This window comes from Cariama cristata, unplaced genomic scaffold (assembly GCF_000690535.1).
Source record: "Cariama cristata isolate BGI_N322 unplaced genomic scaffold, ASM69053v1 scaffold246, whole genome shotgun sequence".
Lineage (NCBI taxonomy): Eukaryota > Metazoa > Chordata > Aves > Cariamiformes > Cariamidae > Cariama > Cariama cristata.
The window spans coordinates 1-19619 of NW_009621285.1; the positions used below are offsets into that span (position 1 = coordinate 1).

At 34.1% G+C, this 19619-nt stretch overlaps 1 protein-coding gene across 1 annotated transcript in view; it reads right to left on the reverse strand.

Moving 5' to 3' along the window:
* Positions 1-2746: 2746 nt before the first annotated feature.
* Positions 2747-19619, reverse strand: part of LOC104155537 (cadherin-10) — a gene marked incomplete at both ends in the record, with an annotated part of 28889 nt that continues 12016 nt past the window's right edge. The window contains 7 exons of the mRNA XM_009701882.1: positions 2747-2767; positions 3152-3273; positions 5581-5717; positions 8855-9108; positions 11975-12162; positions 16752-16919; positions 17537-17656. Of these exons, the coding sequence (XP_009700184.1) occupies positions 2747-2767; positions 3152-3273; positions 5581-5717; positions 8855-9108; positions 11975-12162; positions 16752-16919; positions 17537-17656 (1010 nt within the window). The remainder of the gene's footprint in view (positions 2768-3151; positions 3274-5580; positions 5718-8854; positions 9109-11974; positions 12163-16751; positions 16920-17536; positions 17657-19619) is intronic.

The window sequence follows — 19619 nt, forward strand, 5'->3', positions numbered from 1 at the left end:
TGTGAGGAGGAAGGAGAGGCAGAGAGGAGGAGGTAGAGGAATCAGGAATGAAGGGATGAAGGTGAACCTAGGAAGAAGGAGGGATGCGGGAAAGGTGTTTTAGTTCTTTTGTCTTTGTTTCACACCATCTTATCCTATTTTTAACTGGCAGTAAACTAAATTAATTTTCCCCAAATTGAGTCTGTTTTGCCAGTGATGGTAGTTGGTAAGGGATCTCCCTGTCCTTATCTCAACCCATTTTCTTTTTCATCTTATTTTGTCCCCCTGTCCTGTTGAGGAGGGAGGGGTGGGCACTTGGCCGTTGTCCAAGGTCAACTCATGCCGCCTTCCCTCTTCACAGCTCACTTAAAAGGGAGGAGAAGGGCCCTTCTTCTGACCATTACTATAGGGAAAATGACTATGTAGAAAAAATACACTCAGCTTCCATGTACAGTCTCTCTAAAGTAGGACTGACTTCTGCTTTCTGTACTTTCTGTGCTTCTGCTTTCTATACAATAACTGTCTTTTACATTAGAAGATCTTTGGAGGCTGGCTGCTGAGCTGCCAGACGTGTGGCAGCTGACAGCTGACAAAACCAGTGGGAATCTGTTTGCCCAGATGCCCAGCTCCTGGCTCTTCTCACCTGGGCGCAGAGGACAGCTGAATGTCTTTATATACAGGTTTGCAGCAGTCCGAGCGTTTCACTCCTTTTTTCCCCTCAGCTCCTACTGAGTCAGTCTTGTATAGCTCACATGAATGCCTGTGTCCCCTTTATGCCATCACATCAAGGTTGTCCTCGTTTTTGGGAGAGTCAAAAGAACAACCACCAACAAAATGGCATTCTGCCACAGGTGCCACTTGTTTATAGCTTGAGCTTTTTGGAACAGGGTATTCTCATTGTTTGGAAGGTCATCATACAATCTCACATCAGCAGTAATAGCAAGCAGGAAAACAATCACAGGCCCTTTGAGTCACTCAGATTCCAAAAATCACATTTCATGAAAAGTACTCTCCCTCTGTCTCTTGCTATATATATGCATATAAGTGTGTGTGTGTGTGTGTATACATGTAGACACACACATCCATATATATTATCGATAGTGTGTGTGTCTATATATGTAAGTGTATATATATGTGTATATATATTTTATATATACTTCTACATAAATTGAGTAAATGGAAATTTTACGGGAAAATAAAGAAATCGGAAAACTATAGTTCATTAAAATGTTTTTCAATAGGAGATAGGAAATATTTAGATGAATACCACAGAATTTGTAACTGAAGAAGCATCATAATAGTTTCAGTGATCTAATGGAAGATTTAATCATGGGTCAAATGTAATTATGAAAACCTGGAAGGAAAGAAAAATAGCATAAATGTGGGAGGAATCAAACTAAGAGAACCATGTTCAGTATGGACTGATTATAGTCAATCTCTCAGGACAGACTGAATTCCAAAGTAGTAAGTCTTATTTATGATCTACCAGTAAGCAAGAAGAATCTAATTACATTCAAATAGATTATTCATATTATCCTGCATTGCATTTTTTTCTCTTTCTGTGAATTGTTTTCTTTAAACAATCATTTGTAACTCAGATTTTTAAAAAAATATGTTTATAGCTCCTTTAATAAACTTGACACTTTTTTTCTGGTAAAGGAGACACTAATGAGCTCTGTAACAGTTTAAATAAACATTCATGGATATGTACACTTAATTAGCTTCTCATTTTTTAGTCATAAATTATTAGTGTGCGTTTTTTCAACTTTTTAACTGATAACCTTTTCTGAATGTAAGCAGAAAACTAGTGTAATATAGAAATAACTTTTATCTTTGCCTTTAAATTATACTGACTTCAATATTCTAGATAGCTCAGGAGTACCTCAAACTCTGTTTAATGAAAATGTAACTGTTCTATTAAGCATTTCCTGTACCCTCTGTAGTTAGTAACCTGCACAGAACAGATTCTAAAACCTCAAATGAGTAAGATTTGTGGATTAATGCATTTAGTTTTGTGTTTTTTTTTTTTTAACCCAGGATCTTTTTTTGTGAAACTGGAAGAGGAAAATTCAATGTTCTGCTTTTCCAATTCTTGATCCATCTCTCATATGGAAAATGATTAAAGTATTATTTTAGCATATATAGAAGACACTGCAACTGTCAAAAATTCTAGATGTTTAGCCAGTGAGTTCTATTTATCTAACAGCTTGAATTCTCTTACAACTCTCGTAGAAGACAAATGTCCTTGCTCAGTACCTTTAGATATTTTATGTATTATAAATTTGAGCCTTAAATCTTCTGCTCTAATTTCCAACTGATGTTACTTTAGAAAGAAGAATGGCAACATGAATGTGAAATTTGTAATACAACCTGAATGCCATACCTGTAGGACTCAAACAGTTAAGACAAACTGGCACTTCTCCCATGTTCTATTCAAAGGTGCTAAAATCATTGCACTGAGTACTACTGCTACCATTTCAAAGGATTTATTATTGGCTGACTGTGCTCTGGGACATGCTGTGCTGTAATAGGAAACCAGTTTTTTAACAGTTCTAATAAGCAGCTGCTTATTAGGAACTAGATATTAAGCAGTGCAGTCATTTCACTTAAATTGAAGTACACGATCTGTAGCCTCTAAGAGGTAAAACAAAATATTATGTTACCAGTTAAAAAAAGTATGTTTTATATTTTCTTTTCAAAAGATTTTGGTGAAATAATAAAAGATAAGTCTAACAATTGGAAAAAAAAAAGAAAAAAAAGATGTGACCGATGTAAATGTCTGTAATACCTTCAACATGGATTGAAATATATCTGAATTTTGCTATTTGAGAGTTATTGAAAATATAGATCAAACTATTCAGTAGTTACATATAACATTTTACTTTGTGAAGATAATGACAAAACTAATTATGACCATGTCTCTTGGACATATCTAGTCAGGATTTAACAGTAGCACAGGGTTAGGTAAAGAAAAGTGGTGATTCACACACTGGTGCTGTTGTAATATGTTGATACTTCATTCTAAGCCTCACCTACAGAGCCACTTTGCTTTCATTTTTAGCATTTCAAAAGCTATTTTAGACATGATTTCTCCCAAGTAACAGGCAAGAGTGATCTACAGTTGAGTGCCATAGCAAAACTGGATAATGGGAAGTGTTTGTCAGAGGCATACCTGTCCAGCTCTTGCATTTTCACAGACAAAAGTATCATAGAATACAGCAAACTGCGGGGCATTGTCATTAACATCCAAAATTCTTACGTAGACAGGAACACGAGTTGTATCTTTGGGGTTATCTGACAGGAGAAGAGAGAATAATACTTTTATTTTCCTATTAAAATTTTTCTGTTTTCTTTCAAATTTCATGAGCAATAGAAATGCAAGATTAGGTATGAAACTGGTCAAAATGTAGTGTATAAACTGGTACCAGGTAAGAATCAGGCCTCCTGGAAAATAAAAGATGTTTTGCTTAGAGTAAAAAATAAATTAAAGCATTGGAATCTAGTAAGCAATTAAGATTTTACATTCAAATAGGGTCTGCAACTGTTAATAATTTATGCAAATATAGTATATGAAAAGTATGCCCGCTACTATAATGGCAAATTTGTTTATTTGGTGGGCTTGAGAGTGTTATTGTGCTGTAAGGTTTTGATTTTTAATTTTAATATTTGTGATCTTTTTTGTTTTATACAGAAAAGACTTTGTTCATTGTACTGGCATCGGCTGGGATAGAGTTACTTTAAACCACAACACGCATACATATTTTGAAAATTTTTGAAGCCTGACTTTCCTGTGTTGTGTCCTGATAAGTAGGGAGAAATTCCAACAAAGCCAATGAAAGTATCCTCCAAAAAAGTTGGTAAATAATTGATTAGCATCAGAGTTTTTATGTTTAAATTGCCCTAAAAAATATGAAAATAGATTTTTAGACCCTAGGTTAAGAACAAGAATATTAACCTTCCGCTCCCCAGTTAAAAAAACCCTAGTATTATTTAGAGTACCCTTTCATTAGTATAGGTTAATTCAGGAATACAAGTGTCCCTGTTCTCACTTGCTGATCTAGCTGCCATACCAAGAACCTAAAATAATACCTGGGAGTAAAAAAATGCAACCATTTCTTGAAATTCTGTTGGATGGTAGCTAAATGATATATGATTTTGCAACTTTAATGGAATGGGAGAAGTAACAATAGAGATGATTCAAAATTACTCATTTTTTTTTTCCTTTTAAGCTGCTTCAAATAAAACAGTAAACATTTAGAAGTGGCTGACGTTAAGTTCACTTCTTATTAATAATGCCTTTGCTGAAGAGTGTGATGTGAATCTTTCTGACATCTTGAATTATTTAAAATGGCAGGTTTATGGCACCGTTTTTCATAACTTTTTACATTTTTGTACTAACTTTCCAAGTAAGTTCTGTTCTTAACACTGCTTTCCTACTATGTCATGCTTTACAGGTAATATTTTTTAAGATTTAAAGGCCTAAATCTCCCCCTTCACTTCTTTCTCCAAAACTAACATACCTCTTTGGGGAATGTTAGCTGCTTCAACTAGGTCCAGAATGTAAATTTGCTCAAAGTATCCTGACAAAGAAATAAGTTTAGAACTATGATAAAATCATACAAAGATGCTAAGTTTTTTCATTATATAAATGCTTCTGAAAAGTATTCTTACAACATTGTACAACACTGTGAAGGACTGTAAGCTCAGGACAATGCATTGCAAGAGAAAAAAAAAAAAAGTCTTAAAAAAAAAAATACAGGTACAAGGTGTGCTCAATACAACCAGCCTATTAGTCTGGACTACAAAAATGGGGACTGGCAAGCTGAGAGTGGTTAATTGGCTGGACACGATGTTCCATTTAGTTCTCTGCAGTGCAGTTCTTGCCAGCCATGTTTCACTGCTGATCAGCACTTTTTTCTTTTTTTTTTTGACTGATAGAGAATTAACCCTAAAAACCCAGTGTCTTTGAAAGCAACTGATCATCACTAGCTGATTTCAAAGATCAGACCTTTGTCCCTTAGAAAACTTTCTGTCAGGCGATTAGAGTTAATCTCAATAATATAGCAGGTTTAGGAGCATCTCTTCTTTGATCTTTTTACTTTTAACATGAAAATATCTACAGAGAGCTGATTTAAATAGTCCAAGAAATGCTACACCTTAGGGATCAAATTGAACCTAACTTTAAGATGTATTGATTCCAAGAGCTGTAGGTGTAGATACCATAGGAAGAGATAATGAAATTATTTCTAAGGAATTGAAGAAAAATAGAGACAAAACCATAGATTACTATCCTGAACTCTGCTATTTTAACAGCAAAATCATGTCATTGTCCTCAAAGAAAAGGAAGAAAACAGAATTACTTCAGTGTTATTATTTAATTGACATTTCAGAAGTAACTTGGACATTAAAGGTCAGTGGCGGAAGTAGGTGAGGAAAAAAGCAATGAGGAGACAGCTGTTGTTAGCTACCCCCAATTTTCTTTCCCACAATATCCAATAGAAAGGGATGGGGAGAAGGAAGGGAGTTTTTTCTCATGAAGTCACAGTTGAAACTTTGCAGGCTAAGGAAAACTGAAAGGAAAAAGAGACCAAATTGACTTACTGATTTCAGCTGCTATAACGCTAAGATTGTGCCATTGTGATATCTCACGGTCAAGTGGCTTAGAAGTATAGATGGACCCATTTCCTGAATGAATATTAAATATCCTGTCAAGGTCAGTGTGACGATCCAGAGAAAATCTAAATATGATAAAGAAAGAAAAAGTATTGTCAAAATGATAGAAAATGGAAGAAAGCACATGTTTCACAACAAATAAATATAGCTTTTATGTTCTATATGTTATATTACAAAGGTTAGTTTTGAGTAGACTTATATTTAGTTTCTATAAACACTTATGAAAATGCTCAAGGTTAGTTCCATAGAAAGAGGAATAAAAATTGCAAGAATTTCAGGAATATGATACAATAGTGTAATATTTGATCATCTGAGCTTTTATAGACATATATTAGAATCTTAAAAAATAAGTCAGAATTTCAATATAATAATTAAAGAATTGTTTTAATCCTGAAAGGAAAATGGTCTTTGATGTACTGTTCCTTCAGACTGAGACTGACAGTTAATTTATGAGCTTTTCTAAAGTATTGTTATAAGCTCAGCTTCTGCACTTCAGGATATTTTAATTTACTTGAGATCAAGTTAAAAAAAATCTCTATAAAAATAAGTTCATGTGCAGAAGTTTCACTTCCATGAATAAACTGATGTTAAAGAACATTCTATGTTGCTGTAGTTGTTATACTCCTGCAGGCAAAACTTCTGCTAACACAATATGGCAAAATGTCAAACTGGAATCAGAAAGTTATTCTTTCCTGCATTTTTTCTAATATTTAACACTGCTGTCAAAGTTAGGATTGAACCTTAGTAGTATACTTGTACAGTGCGATAGAAACAAATGTTCATGTTTCCATGAACTTTTATGAGTGATCTAAACAGTTCATCAAGTGTATCTGCATTTGCTTACAGTATTTAACTAAATTAAGCCAAATGAGAAAATGTTAAAATGTGAAAATAATGTCTATAACATTTTGGTGAATTTTGTTTGCTCACTCCACCACACACAGTAACATAAAAGTATAAAACAAACAAACAAAACCCCAACAAACAAGCCAATACCAAAATGAATACAAAACCAAAACAAAACGAAATTAGAACAGCCAAAATAAGTTCTGAACATGCAGGAAAGACTTGCTTAATTTTTTTTTTTATTTTTAGTACTAGCTGACTATAAGAATGGTTAGTTAAAATTAAACAAAAATCTGCTATTTTTCAGAGAAATTATTTGGCTTATATGATAAGCATTTGATTTTACTTCATCCATGGAAGTAGTTTTAATGAGGAAAAAAACTTACTTTGACATCACTTTAGCTAACAGTTTTTCAATAGGCAATAATCACTTCTGTAGCTAACGAAATCTGTTCCACATTGTTTCATTAGAAACTCGATAGCATTTGATAACCGCCATGAAATAAGCACATATTTTTACCACATCATGTTACTTCTAATGGCCTGCAAATGCTACCAAAATTATTATTTTCAGAAAATACCTCCATATTCATTGAACAGAACTAGAAATTAGTACAACAGGAACCTATTTGCATTCAATTTATAGTAAGCCTAGCTTATATAGAATTTTAATAAACAGAAACTAATATTTTAAAATAAACAGATAAACAGAAGAAAAATTAAAACTGTATTCAATTCTACAACCTGAAGCTGTAATATTTTTTTGATAGCAGTATTAAAGTGTTATACAAACTGCCCTAATTTCAAAATATGACAGCTTTCAAAATATTTAAGCCTAAATGTTAGCTGTTCATTTCTGTGGTAAACACATAGCACTTTGTATTTAGTATTGCTGTCATAAGAAGTAAAAATCCTAAGTAATTGTTTGAATGAATACGCAAAGTTGCTTTGGAAGTTGTGGAGTAGAGCGAATACTAAAAAGAATTCAATCTACACTATGCAAATTGTTTTAAAGTTCTTGTCTTCAACTAAATAACATTAAATGAAAGCTAAAAGAAATGACAGTACTATGAGGAGCATTATCACAAATATCTTCTATTTTTTTCTTCAAGGGAACTAAATCTAGGTTCAATGGTCCCTTTCAATTCTTTAGATATTTCTTTGCCTTTATTACTATTGATTTGCTCCACCTGCCTCTTATAAATTATTTTCTATGAGAAAATGAAAAAACCATCAACAGGACATAGAAGAATTATATAAAACAATCTTTAGGTTGCTACTCTGTGTAAATAATAGTGATGAAGGAAATACCCGCCACAGTTCTTCAGTTCATCAAGTTGTGATGGAAACAAAATGAGCGAAGTTTGTTCCTTTTCAAGCACGATTCAGAAAATACAACTACTGAAATTGTCAGTTGTCTCATGCAATTAGAGTGGATAAAGATGAAATGCTAAGTTATTTATATATTCTTAAATTTTGGAGGCTTGGTGTTATCTCCTATTTTTTCCATACACACAAATTATCATAGGCAAAAATTAGATTCACTTTCATTTCCTAACCCAGTTTTACCACCTGGGCCTCATTAAGAAGAATGTGGCAATTGACTTCAAAGTCACTAAATAAAGTTCTTTGGCCAGAATGTGATTTTCGTGCTGTCTTCGGTATTTCAGACAGCACACATCCAACTTGGACAGTGTTGTCTTACCTGTTTCGTAAAGCTTATGCATTATAGAAAAACAAACAAAACACCCCGCACCAAAATATAGTTTACTACATTCAGCTAGATGCAATGTAGCATGTAGCATCAATTAGCATACATAGAAGAGATTTTTAAAGATATTAATCTTTCAATGTCTAATTTCTTGGAGTATTCAAGCACAAAAAAGTTTTATCCTGTATAGCCATCACTCTGGCAAGCCTGCAAAACAGGAGGCACCAACCAGAGCAGGTGAGATCATCCCTGCATACTTTCCAGGACTGACCAGAGGAAGCATTGGAAAGCTCTGTCCTCTTCCTGGGCCATAGACCGGTTTGACACTTTTTCACAGTGTGAAGGAAGAAGTAGTCCTGAAGGGCCTACTTGAAATCAGTGTGTAATTTTGTAAGATTTCTTGGATTTGAAGTTCTAGAAAATATTTCCTGTGTCTCTTGTGTGCAGGGGAATGGCTGTTCCCTGAAGAGTTTGGAGGCTTACAGATAACACCATTCTCAATTATATCTCTGGGACATAAATAAAGAACAGAAAAAAGATTACCATTTTCTTCCTGTGCACAATGTTTATATGAAAATTCATGTTGTATTACTATTTTTTTTTAATTCCTTTAGCAAATTATGTGTTTACAGACTGGAGTATTACCTTATTGGACTTGAGGCTGAATCAGGATCCCGTGCCATTACAGTTCCTATTATTGTCCCCAACTCAATATCTTCATGCACCTCAAAAAGGTAAGAAGATCTGCTGAAGATGGGAGGTTCATCTACATCTTCTACAGAGATTTTCACAATAGTTGTGTCTTTGAAAGGCCCAAGGTAGTAGAAGCGTGGATCCACATGGGTATTCTCAGCTTCTACTTTCAAGGTATAAAGTCGTCTCATCTCATAGTCCAGTGGCTAAAAGTGAAGATGATGACAAAGTTTATCAAATTACATTACATTATTGACAGATGTTGACCTATATACATAATGGAAACTGAAGAGGACTCCAACCTTGACAGATCTTACCCTGGGTTGGGGGAACACCAACACAGTTCAAATTCTCTGCATAGAGATCACTTTCTCTAGTAAGAATTTTCCATTGTTTTTGAAGGAAGTCTTTCATCCTAAGTGTTATTTGAGTTATCATAGCACCAATGACAAAAAGATTGTCAGTTCAAATTTACCAATTATTTAGTGAATTTTGCAGCCATTTCACAAGAATATGGATTTGAAACAATCATATAAGCATTTAAAATACTTGAAATACAGTCTTGAAATACTGATATTTCAGAACAAGATACTTAGTTAATACTAATATTTCTCAGGAAACTCTTGGGTACTCAAAATGGCCTGAGTATCCTTATTGTCAAACAAATGTGGCTGGTCTTAAATATCAGGAATGTTTTAGGTTTCTTCTAAGGAGGGCATGTGTGTCAAAGTTCTCTATATCTAGAGAAACAACAAGAGCTTAATCTTGTTCCTTTTCATTCAATTTAATGAATCCAACATCAGAGATTTTCTTTTTGCAGAATAGATTTGACATTTTTGTCAGCAGTTCCTTTTTAAAATGGAAGGAGGAAAGATTCAGGGTTATAATTAGAAACATTTTGGATAGAAAAGAACCTCTATTCCTTCAAATTTTTCCAGTTCTTAGATGAAAAATGTTAGCTAATTAATGATAACTGAGGAAATGAGCAAGCTGAGAATTTACCTTTCTGACACAAAGAAGACTTCATTAACTAGCCCAAAATCTCAGGGAAATACCAAACTGGTGGTTTTCATTCATCAAAATGGGATGTAGAATACTTGTTTTTTTTCTGCCTAACTGCTTTTAAATGCAAAGTAGTGTTCATGAAAGATGCCAGAGTGATAGCCTAGAAATTTAAATACTCTAAGAGCAGAAAGATGCAGTTCAGAGAAAGAATGAGTTTCCCCACTGCCCCAAAATTGTTTTAAAAAAAGCAGTTAGAGCAGAAGGGAGAACATCTATGAATAGGATTGAGAAATGCATCACAGTTCTGCTATTTAACCTAGATCTGAGACTATTGGTGTGTCTATAAAGTGCAGCATGCTGCTGTTAAGTGATGCTGGCTTCAAGCCTAGAAGCAAAAAAGACCTGTTAGTCCTGCTTTATTCTAATTAGCTGGCTTATTTTGCCAGAAGGTGTGCCATGTAGATGTAGTTAACTTGCTACTAGTACATTCACATCCAGTTTGGACATCTCTTCAGGCTATGCTGCAAAACATGGATATGAAACGTGTGGGTTATACAGGTATTACAATGTATCACATGTAATGAACAAAACTGTTGCCCAAATGTATGAAATTGTGGCAAAGGAATTGTCTGTGAGAACTCGTATAGAGAAAGTTCTTTTGCAGCAGGTATTAAATTCAGACTTAGTAACTTAAGGGCTCAGTAAAGGAACACCAGCTATTTATAGTTATTCACCATTGAAAACAGTATTGGCAATAAATGTGGCTAAATAATGCAAAAAATAAAGAATATTTTCATAAATTAACAAACTGAGTGTATCTTCTTCCTTGCTAGTTAATGCTGTTGTCTGTGTTATCCGAATAAACTAGTTATCAATATGAGAAAGCATCCTGAAACTTGCAAAATGTGTCAGACTGCTAATGACAAAATGAGAAGATCTTGTTCATTAGTACTTATTGGTGAGATCTTTGGAGGAGTCACTGTGTTATAACTTACAATGTTTTTATGCTTGATCCAGTCATTAGACTGTTTTTTCAAGACTCTATTGATTTAATATAAAAGCAGTCTCTGTGAAGAATCCGAAGGAAGCAAGAAAGGAATATCTAAAGAGAAACCTTCTCAAACTGCTAGGAAAAGGGGAAATAATGGGCTCCAAACTTCCTATTTATTCCTTCCCAGATAAACTACAATGCTGACTATGAACATAGAAGAGCATAGAGATTAAAAAGGAACACACTATGACCTTTGCAGAAGTCATCTTTTCTTTGGTTGCCATTATCAAGAGATGTGGAGATATATCTTATAGTAGTGTTTAATTTGTTATCCTATGCTTAAAGAGATTTGTTTTAAAAGCTAATAAAAACAGTGCTTTATGTTAGAAATGCTGCCTGAACTCTTTAGAAACACATCTCAAAATCCCGAAGACAAGGACTGAGGGATTTCTGGGAGGGATATTGTTGAGGAGGAGAATGGGATGTGAGATCTTACACCTCTGAAAGTGCTCTGACATACAAGACAGAGGGCAGAACTAAAGCTAGCTCTGAAACAGAAACACCATCATTATTTGCTGCTCATGTGTTATCCAGCCTACCTGTTGGAAACAGGAACAAAACAGTATAGCTTGCAACTCAACTCCTGTGAGTGCGCTTGTGTTCTGGCATGCACTGGTCGCCTAAGTTAATGAGAATCTCCTAGATACGGAAAACCTGTGTTTTTCAGTAGTGAGTGAACTATGTATTGCTTGCTGCAGAAAAGTTACATGAATACTAAAGAAGTCCGTATTTGAAATCACAGAGATAATTAGTACTAACGCTTTGGGGATGGTTCATTTTTTACATATTTTGCTGGCAATAATGTTTTAAACCTATGCCACATCTCAGATACCATTACCACCTGTTATTTCCAGTTCATCTTAAAAGGAAATAGTACCTTTCAGTCACTGATAGGGGATGCTTGCAAATGTTAAGCAGTTAGAACATGCTGTCACATGATCTAAGATTTTTTTGCAATGAACATTTCTGCATAACATTGACACCAAAATTATTTAGTGAATGTTGTTAATAGACACCTTTCGCACAATTATGATGCCTTCCTGTGTGTCCTTCTGTGTCACAATATCAAACATATCTGTCCCATCGCCATCTATAATTCTGTACTCTACTTCTGCATTTTTTCCAGTGTCTGCATCTGTGGCTTTGACGCTGCCAATGGCTGTCCCAACTGGGGAGGACTCTGGAATGCGGAGGTGGATGGTACCTGTCAAAGAGACAAAGAGCTACTCAGGAGCCCACAAGCCATTACACATACGTTAAGTAACATTGTGTCACACAATGGCTGATTACATGTTTTCATGTATCTTTTATTCTGGAGAACTTGCCATTTAATACTGGGAGGATGGGCAAAATATGAGGCAGAGAGCTATGCAGAGGAAAACTTTAGGTAGAAGATTGAAAACTAAATCACAGAAAAGCAAATTCATAGAAAAATAGGATTGAAAAGGACCTCTATTCTATCTCAAAGAATCAACTGTGTCTGTACTTTTCTTTTCTATGTAATTCCTCAAACGTCATCTGGAAAGACTGCTCTCTGTTCTTTTCAGGCTTCACTCTGCCTTAATATCTAAGATGATTCTTTGGGATACATGAACATTGTAATTTTGGTTTTGTGATACTTTTCCTAGCGCAATTGCATCCCTTTATTGTGGTGTCATATAGCTGATAAAAAACATAAGAATAAAACTGTCATCATTCAGACATGCTGCAATAAATTGAAATAAATATCTTACCATACATTTTAGTATTCTATGTCCTAGCCTTACTGTGAAAACTATAAATAAGGGTTGAGATCTTTGGTCCCATCTGTCAGAACATACGGTAGGAAAACACGTGAGACACATAGTGCACTATGAAGAATTCTCAGAAAAAGATTTTAAAATGAATGTAGATACAGTTGTCATTCCCAAGATGAAAGTTAAGTCATCAAAGCTCTATTGAAAAACATTTTCTTCTCTGGTCTTAGTTAAGTGTTCCAAGATTTGCTGTTTTATTTAGAGACTTTCTAAGGTAAGTAAAGTGAGTTAGAAAGAGAGCTCAGCTAACTGTAACATAGAAGTGGAAGTGGTAAAGGCCAGCAACCACAACAGGAAAAAGTTGAACAGGCTACCCAAAAGGCAGCATATATATACTTCATTACAAATAAGAAATACAGAAAAGTCCATAAAGGGAGTTACTGGTTTTGTGCGATCAGGAAGAATGAGGAGAGAGCAGTTGCAAGGCAGTATGGGAAGGACACTGGCAACATGATCTTATCATATCTTCAGGAAAGCACAGGTGAGTCATGTGAGGATTATCAGTGTCTCTTGGTAGACTGTATTACAAGCCAGCTACAGAGTGACAAAGGAACTGTTTTTGTTTTGGGGCACACTCACTGAAAAAAACCCCTGTTATTCTTTGGGATGTTTAAGACTTTCACTCTACAAAACTAGTTTTTTGTGTTCTGTTTTGCTGTAATTTGCCAAACTTACAAAAATAAAAAAAAGCAAAAATTCAATAAAATAAACACATTCACATATAGTTTACAATTAAATGTTGAATAAAAAATATTGAAATTGAGTTTCTTCATGTAATTTAACTTAGGCAGCTTTTGATATGAAACTGACATGCAGCAGCAGAATTAATACTGTAGGACCATACACACTCCACATTCTATTTATATGAATTTATTTTTGCTCAGTTACATTTTAGTATTTCAATCAAGTGATTTATCTTGCATTTACTCTGACATTTTCATTACCTTTCTCTAATTCCTAAAGCTGTGTACTTTGCTACGTTAGTATATAATCTTTCTGTAATCTCCTAATGGTTAAAAAAACAGGAGAAAAAACAGCCTCTGCTCCCATTTAGTATTTATTCAGTACTATGGGAGACAATGGTAAAAAAAACCACTTTTTTTCCGCAATTAATATTTATATGTTATAATTAATTTTATGGTGTGTCAACTATTCCCCACATTTTTTTCTGGAGCACTTAAAACTATATCCCCAAGCTATGCCTTTTGGACACTACTTTGGCTCCCGCTGCAATACCCAACTCATTAATTTAGTCTACAAAGTGGTAAGAGCTCGTATCTTGAATTGATAATAAGGTAGTGGAAACGGAGAGTGAAAATAACCGGAAACCTATCGTCTAAAAGATAATTTTATGTCTAACCTATCCATTTTTAGAAATCTCCACTATAGTATGAGACACTTCATGTTATATTTGTCACTGAAGACTTTTGATGCATTGAACCAAGATGGGATGCAGTGCCGCTTTAGACACTGTGTCAGAATGCAAACTACACCCAATAGAATTATTCTTGCAAAACTCTGGTGTCAACTTTTTTCTCTCACTTTTCTTCTTCGTTAAGGAGAGTAATTTACTATCTGCATTTACTCTAGTGAGTGATGTTCTTTCATTTGTCTGTCAGGAATAAAAATGGGAGGATCAAGGAAATGAAAAGCTTTTTCCATATGCTAAGGAGAGTGGAAATCAGCTGGAAGATTATTATCTACACGCTTGAGTCTGGAAATACTTCTGTGCAGAAGTCTGCACAGAAGTCTGGACTTTTCTGTGCAGAACCTTGATGATATTTTAAATGTTACCATGTTTCCTCAGAAGAACAGCCACTGCTACTTATTTTCAGGAAATTTTTAAGAGGAGAAAAATATTCTGAAGAGTCCTTGCTCTTTAATCTAAACAACAGAGGAATTAATGGCTCTTTTGGGTTTTTTTTTTTGAGAAAGTATGATAAAATACAATATGTAGAATTTTCCACAATTTTAATGTGAGTTTCTTGTGGGAGAAGTTTAACCTTTTATGAAACATTTTATTGAAATATATAGCTGTAATACGCTGAGTCCTGTGAAAGTGTAATGACCATTTTAATATTTTTCCTGGTAATTTATAAATCTGACATGAACATGATTGTCTCATGAACCTAACACACACCTGGTTTTTATTAATGGAACAGAATAAGAGTAATTTAGCATAATCAGTATCAATTCCAGTAGTCACAATGAACTCTATTAAAATTCTGTTTGCATTTTGAGATTAAATATAAAGATTTTTTAGAAAGTCAATAGCTATTTTTACTTTCATATATCTAGTAAAATGAGTCAACTTTATAAATAATTTAGTTTTAATTTCCAGTGAAACATACGTTTATATCTTGCAAAGCTACCGGCAGAGAGAAAATAGAGAGAAAAACAAAACAACAACCAAAAAAACCCCCATGAGAGTCAAATTAAAAGTTTCTTTAAAGCAAAGGTCATATCTGATTTAAACTGATATTAATAGAAAAATGCAGAGATATTTCTGGGGTGCTACATCAGATCCTCATCTGACTCAGATATGATGTTGGACTGCCAGATAAGTCATGTAAAAGTGATCTAGAAAGTTGGTTCCATCATTCTAACTATTAATTTAGCACACTGTTTAAGAAACAAGGGGGGGGAAAAGCACATAAATATGCATGTTTGATGCTTATATGCTGTCTTAAATTTAACTGTTGAAATTAACTTCTCCATAAATCTTTGAACATGACACGTCTTTAAATAGTCTTCCTCAATTGGTCCTGAGAGTAGTAATACAGCATTCCTCACCTACACAACACTGGAATTACCATAATCCTCTATATACAAATGGAAACAAGAAAAATAATAAATCAAAAAGTTGTGGAAATACAAAGAACATAAAATGATAAATTAACCATAAATTCTGTCCAGAATAGAGCCTGTGTGTGGAAATGCACAAATTGTAAGTACTCAGTTGTTCATAATTTTTCTATTTTGGGTGTGTATATAAAATCACATGCTGATAAACATTTTAGCTAAACACATAGATATTAACCACAATATTAAATTGAACAAAATTATGTTCTCCATTTGTGCCGTAAAAAACTTGTTAAAATCAGAATCATTTGAAGCTGATTCTCTTATTTTGAGCCTGAAGGCTGATCATCAGTAACTACTGGATTCATTAGAGTTATACAGAAGAAAAAATGAGTGGTGAGGATACTCTAAATTGTTTAGCTATTAAGTACGTCCAAACCATCTTGCAAATATTACAACTTCAGTGTGTGCGCAAAAGGCTTAAAATGTAATTGAAATGCTTAACCTTTAGCAAGTTTGATGTTACATAGTTTAGTATTTCCATATTACATAGAAACCAAGAATGTTTTTATATTTCAGTTTGAGGATGCAAAGTCTTGACAGCTGTACTATTAGAAGTTAAAAAGCTTTCTAAGAAGCTTCAGTAAACTTAAACCATAAAAAAACCCCAAACGTTAAATGCCATTTACTTTACTTTGGGAAATTTTCTCTTAGGTTTTGTAGCACTGTAACGGGAAAAGTACAAATCTGCTTGATTCCCTTCAAGTAATTTCTTTTCCACATTCTTCATGATTAAATATTTAAGCAGACACTGCAATTCAAATATTTCCGCATATCTAGAATTACTACATGTTTTATTTTCCAGTAGGGAAGTACGCAGGATTTAGGCAATAGGTAAGGGAAAAGAAAAGCATTGCTCTAATGCTCTTATGAATCCACCTACCACCCCCTCCAATAGTACTGGAAAGTATTGCAGGTTTGCTGCAGTTATATTTGACCATGTAAGTGTTTCCCTAACAAACAAATGCTGTAACATTTCATATACTGCTTTAATAATAGTGAATAAATCAGTACATAAGCCTTTTGTTCATGTGTGCCCATAATCTAGATTTACTCTAAATTAAACCAGATGGTGATTGCTTAACTTTTAGTTTGAAGCTCTTACAGTGCAAAGCAACTATTAAATGCAGCTTACTCTGGGGGAATCGAGGTGGATTGTCGTTGACATCAGTCAAAGTGATGTTCACGGTAGTGGTCCCTGATAATCCACCCATCTGGCCTCCCATGTCCTTTGCCTGGATAACTACTTGGTACTGCTCCCTGTTCTCTCTGTTCATGTTTGGCAAAGCAGTCCTGATGATGCCTTAAATAAAAAAATAATTTAAAAAATTGTTAATAATCTCTTTATTTTTGATGTGCAGCAATCTGCTGCATCTTTTTGTATTACTCTTAGAAATATATTTCTAAAATATTCATTTCATGTTTAAAGTACAAATTTCTGTTCATAAACTTTATAAATAGCCTTCAGTACAAGCTATCTCTTTGTTGAACAAACCTTAGTTCTACATCACAGCTCCCCTTCTAGTTTATATTTCATTCTAAAAACGATTCAAGATATTTATGGAGAAGGTTTAGTAGAAAGAACACCTTTTATTACTCCAAGTAGAATCATTAAGAAAAAACAACAACATTTTGGAGGACACAAACCTTTATTCTTGCCTTTATCAGAAATGTTGTTACGTAGATCCTTAAGCTATCAATAGTACCACTGTAAAATTACTTATAATTCATAGTGTCACCTGTAATAACTCTAAGTTTTTATATTTATTATAAGAATTATAAATCATGAGGAAAAAAGCAAGAAATATATTTCATTTCAGTTAGTTTTTAAAATTATTTTTTTAGGTGATCTAAGATTTTTAAAATTAAAGAAAAAATCTACAGTTTATGGTAAATGGAAATAATGACAATTTTCCTGACCTGTTTCTGGCTCCACAGAGAAATAGGGCTGTCCCTGAAGTATGCTGTAAATTACTCTGGCACTGTTTCCATATGATGGGTCATCAGCATCAGTAGCTGTAACTTGCACCACAGAAGTACCTGAAACATTCAAAGTCAATTTAGTTTCACATGGTACCAGGAGGAGGTCCAAGAATATCAATTTCCATTTGAGCAGACCCCAAAGAAAATTTCAGCTAATGTCAATTGGACTTTTCAAATGTATTTACGATCTTATAGTCAACTTCAGGTACATTCTTCCCTATTTCAGGGTCTCATTCTACATAAATTGAATGTAAACTTCCTTAATCCCACAAGCATGATTAAGATCTAATTAGCAAAAGTAAACAATAGCTATGGTTGAGTTGAGTTGTTATCCTTACCCAGCTACAACCATTTCATACTTATGTACTCACTTCCTCTTCTCAGAAGACTTATTTGATAAATACCTGCTTTCCATTACCTAGAACAGATTTTTTTTTTTTGTGTGTGTGTCCAATGATGTCAACATGATATGAACATAAACATGCAGGAACATGGCAGAAAAAGACTATTAAATAGGTCGTTGGAACTTGGGAAAAACTAGTCATCAATTCTACCTACCTTCTAAGTGTTAATATAGATAGATACTATCAGAAGAAATACTGCCATATGGACTTTGAAATCTACTGATTATTTAGACTCCAGAAAATATTCCAGTCTTAAAGACCATCTCTAAATTTTAGTGGAATATACCAATCCTTCAAAACATGAAATGCTAACCATTGCCTCTGCCATTTCTTGCTGGATCAAAATAGTTTCTACATCCTATTGAACTCTTCCACCAGAGAAATAAGGTATCAACAAGGAACTCCCCTATTGTACCTCCATAAAGTGCAGATATGATTTTAAGTATATAGGAAGGAAGTGGTAAAAACAAGGAAAAAAAAATAAATCATCATATGCATGTGACTGGTTAGCCATGGGCTATTCTGAGGATCAGAAGACTTCCAAACTTATTTCTCCTTTTATTCTTTCCCTCCACCAAATGCTGTCAAATATTGTGAAATAAAGTACTTGTAAATCCAAGACACTTGGCACAACTTTTTATTCCCTCTCATAGTCTGACTACATTAAATATTTATTCTAACATACATAGAAAGGTAAATGGAAGTAAATGCTAACCTTCCACAGTTTTTTTGGGATCTCACAAGATGACAAGTTAATTGTTCAATCATGTGAACAAGAGCACCAATATCAATGGAATGAGCATGTGTCTAACTGTTGAATCAGATGAGTTCTCAGAAATGTTCAGTTTTCAAGTTTCAGAACAGAAACACTTGTTTCAGTGAGTCCCTGAAAGTACTTGCATCCCATAAAGAAGGCATAATAGGCAAATAGGCAAATTCCCGGTTATATTATTACTGATATTAAAATTGAATGAATCACTGATTTAATAGAACAAAGCCTCAAACACAAAATAAAATTAGAAAAAGATAAAAAATTGCTACACAAGTATAATGAAAAAATAAGATTAAAATTATAAATACTTTCCACTGTACTAATGATTGCCTTAGTGACCATCTAGACTAGGGCTGAAACTGAAAATCCGAATGTCTTTAAAATATAAGAATGTAGGGGTGATAGAGCTGTTCCAAAAACTTCATATGTTTCTGATTTGTAAATGTCTCACATCTCCAGCCACACTGAACTCTATTTGTAGATATATCTCTATATAACTGTTCTAGTAAAAGATAGAGGCCTTTTTGTTGAATATATTTTGTTGAATATATTTAAGTCTTGATTCTGAAATGCACTTTTTGGACCATCCTAGTGTGTAGCAAATGGCAGTGCTGGTGAGACTACAGCTTGAATGCTGTGTTCAGTTTTGGGTCCCTCACTACAAGAAGGGCATTGAGCTGCTGGAGCGTGTCCAACAAAGAGCAACAAAGCTGGTAAAGGGCCTGGAGAACAAGTCTTATGAGGAGCGGCTGAGGGAGCTGGGGTTGTTTAGTCTGGAGAAAAGGAGGCTGAGAGGAGACCTTATCACCCTCTACAACTACCTGAAAGGAGGTTGTAGCGAGTT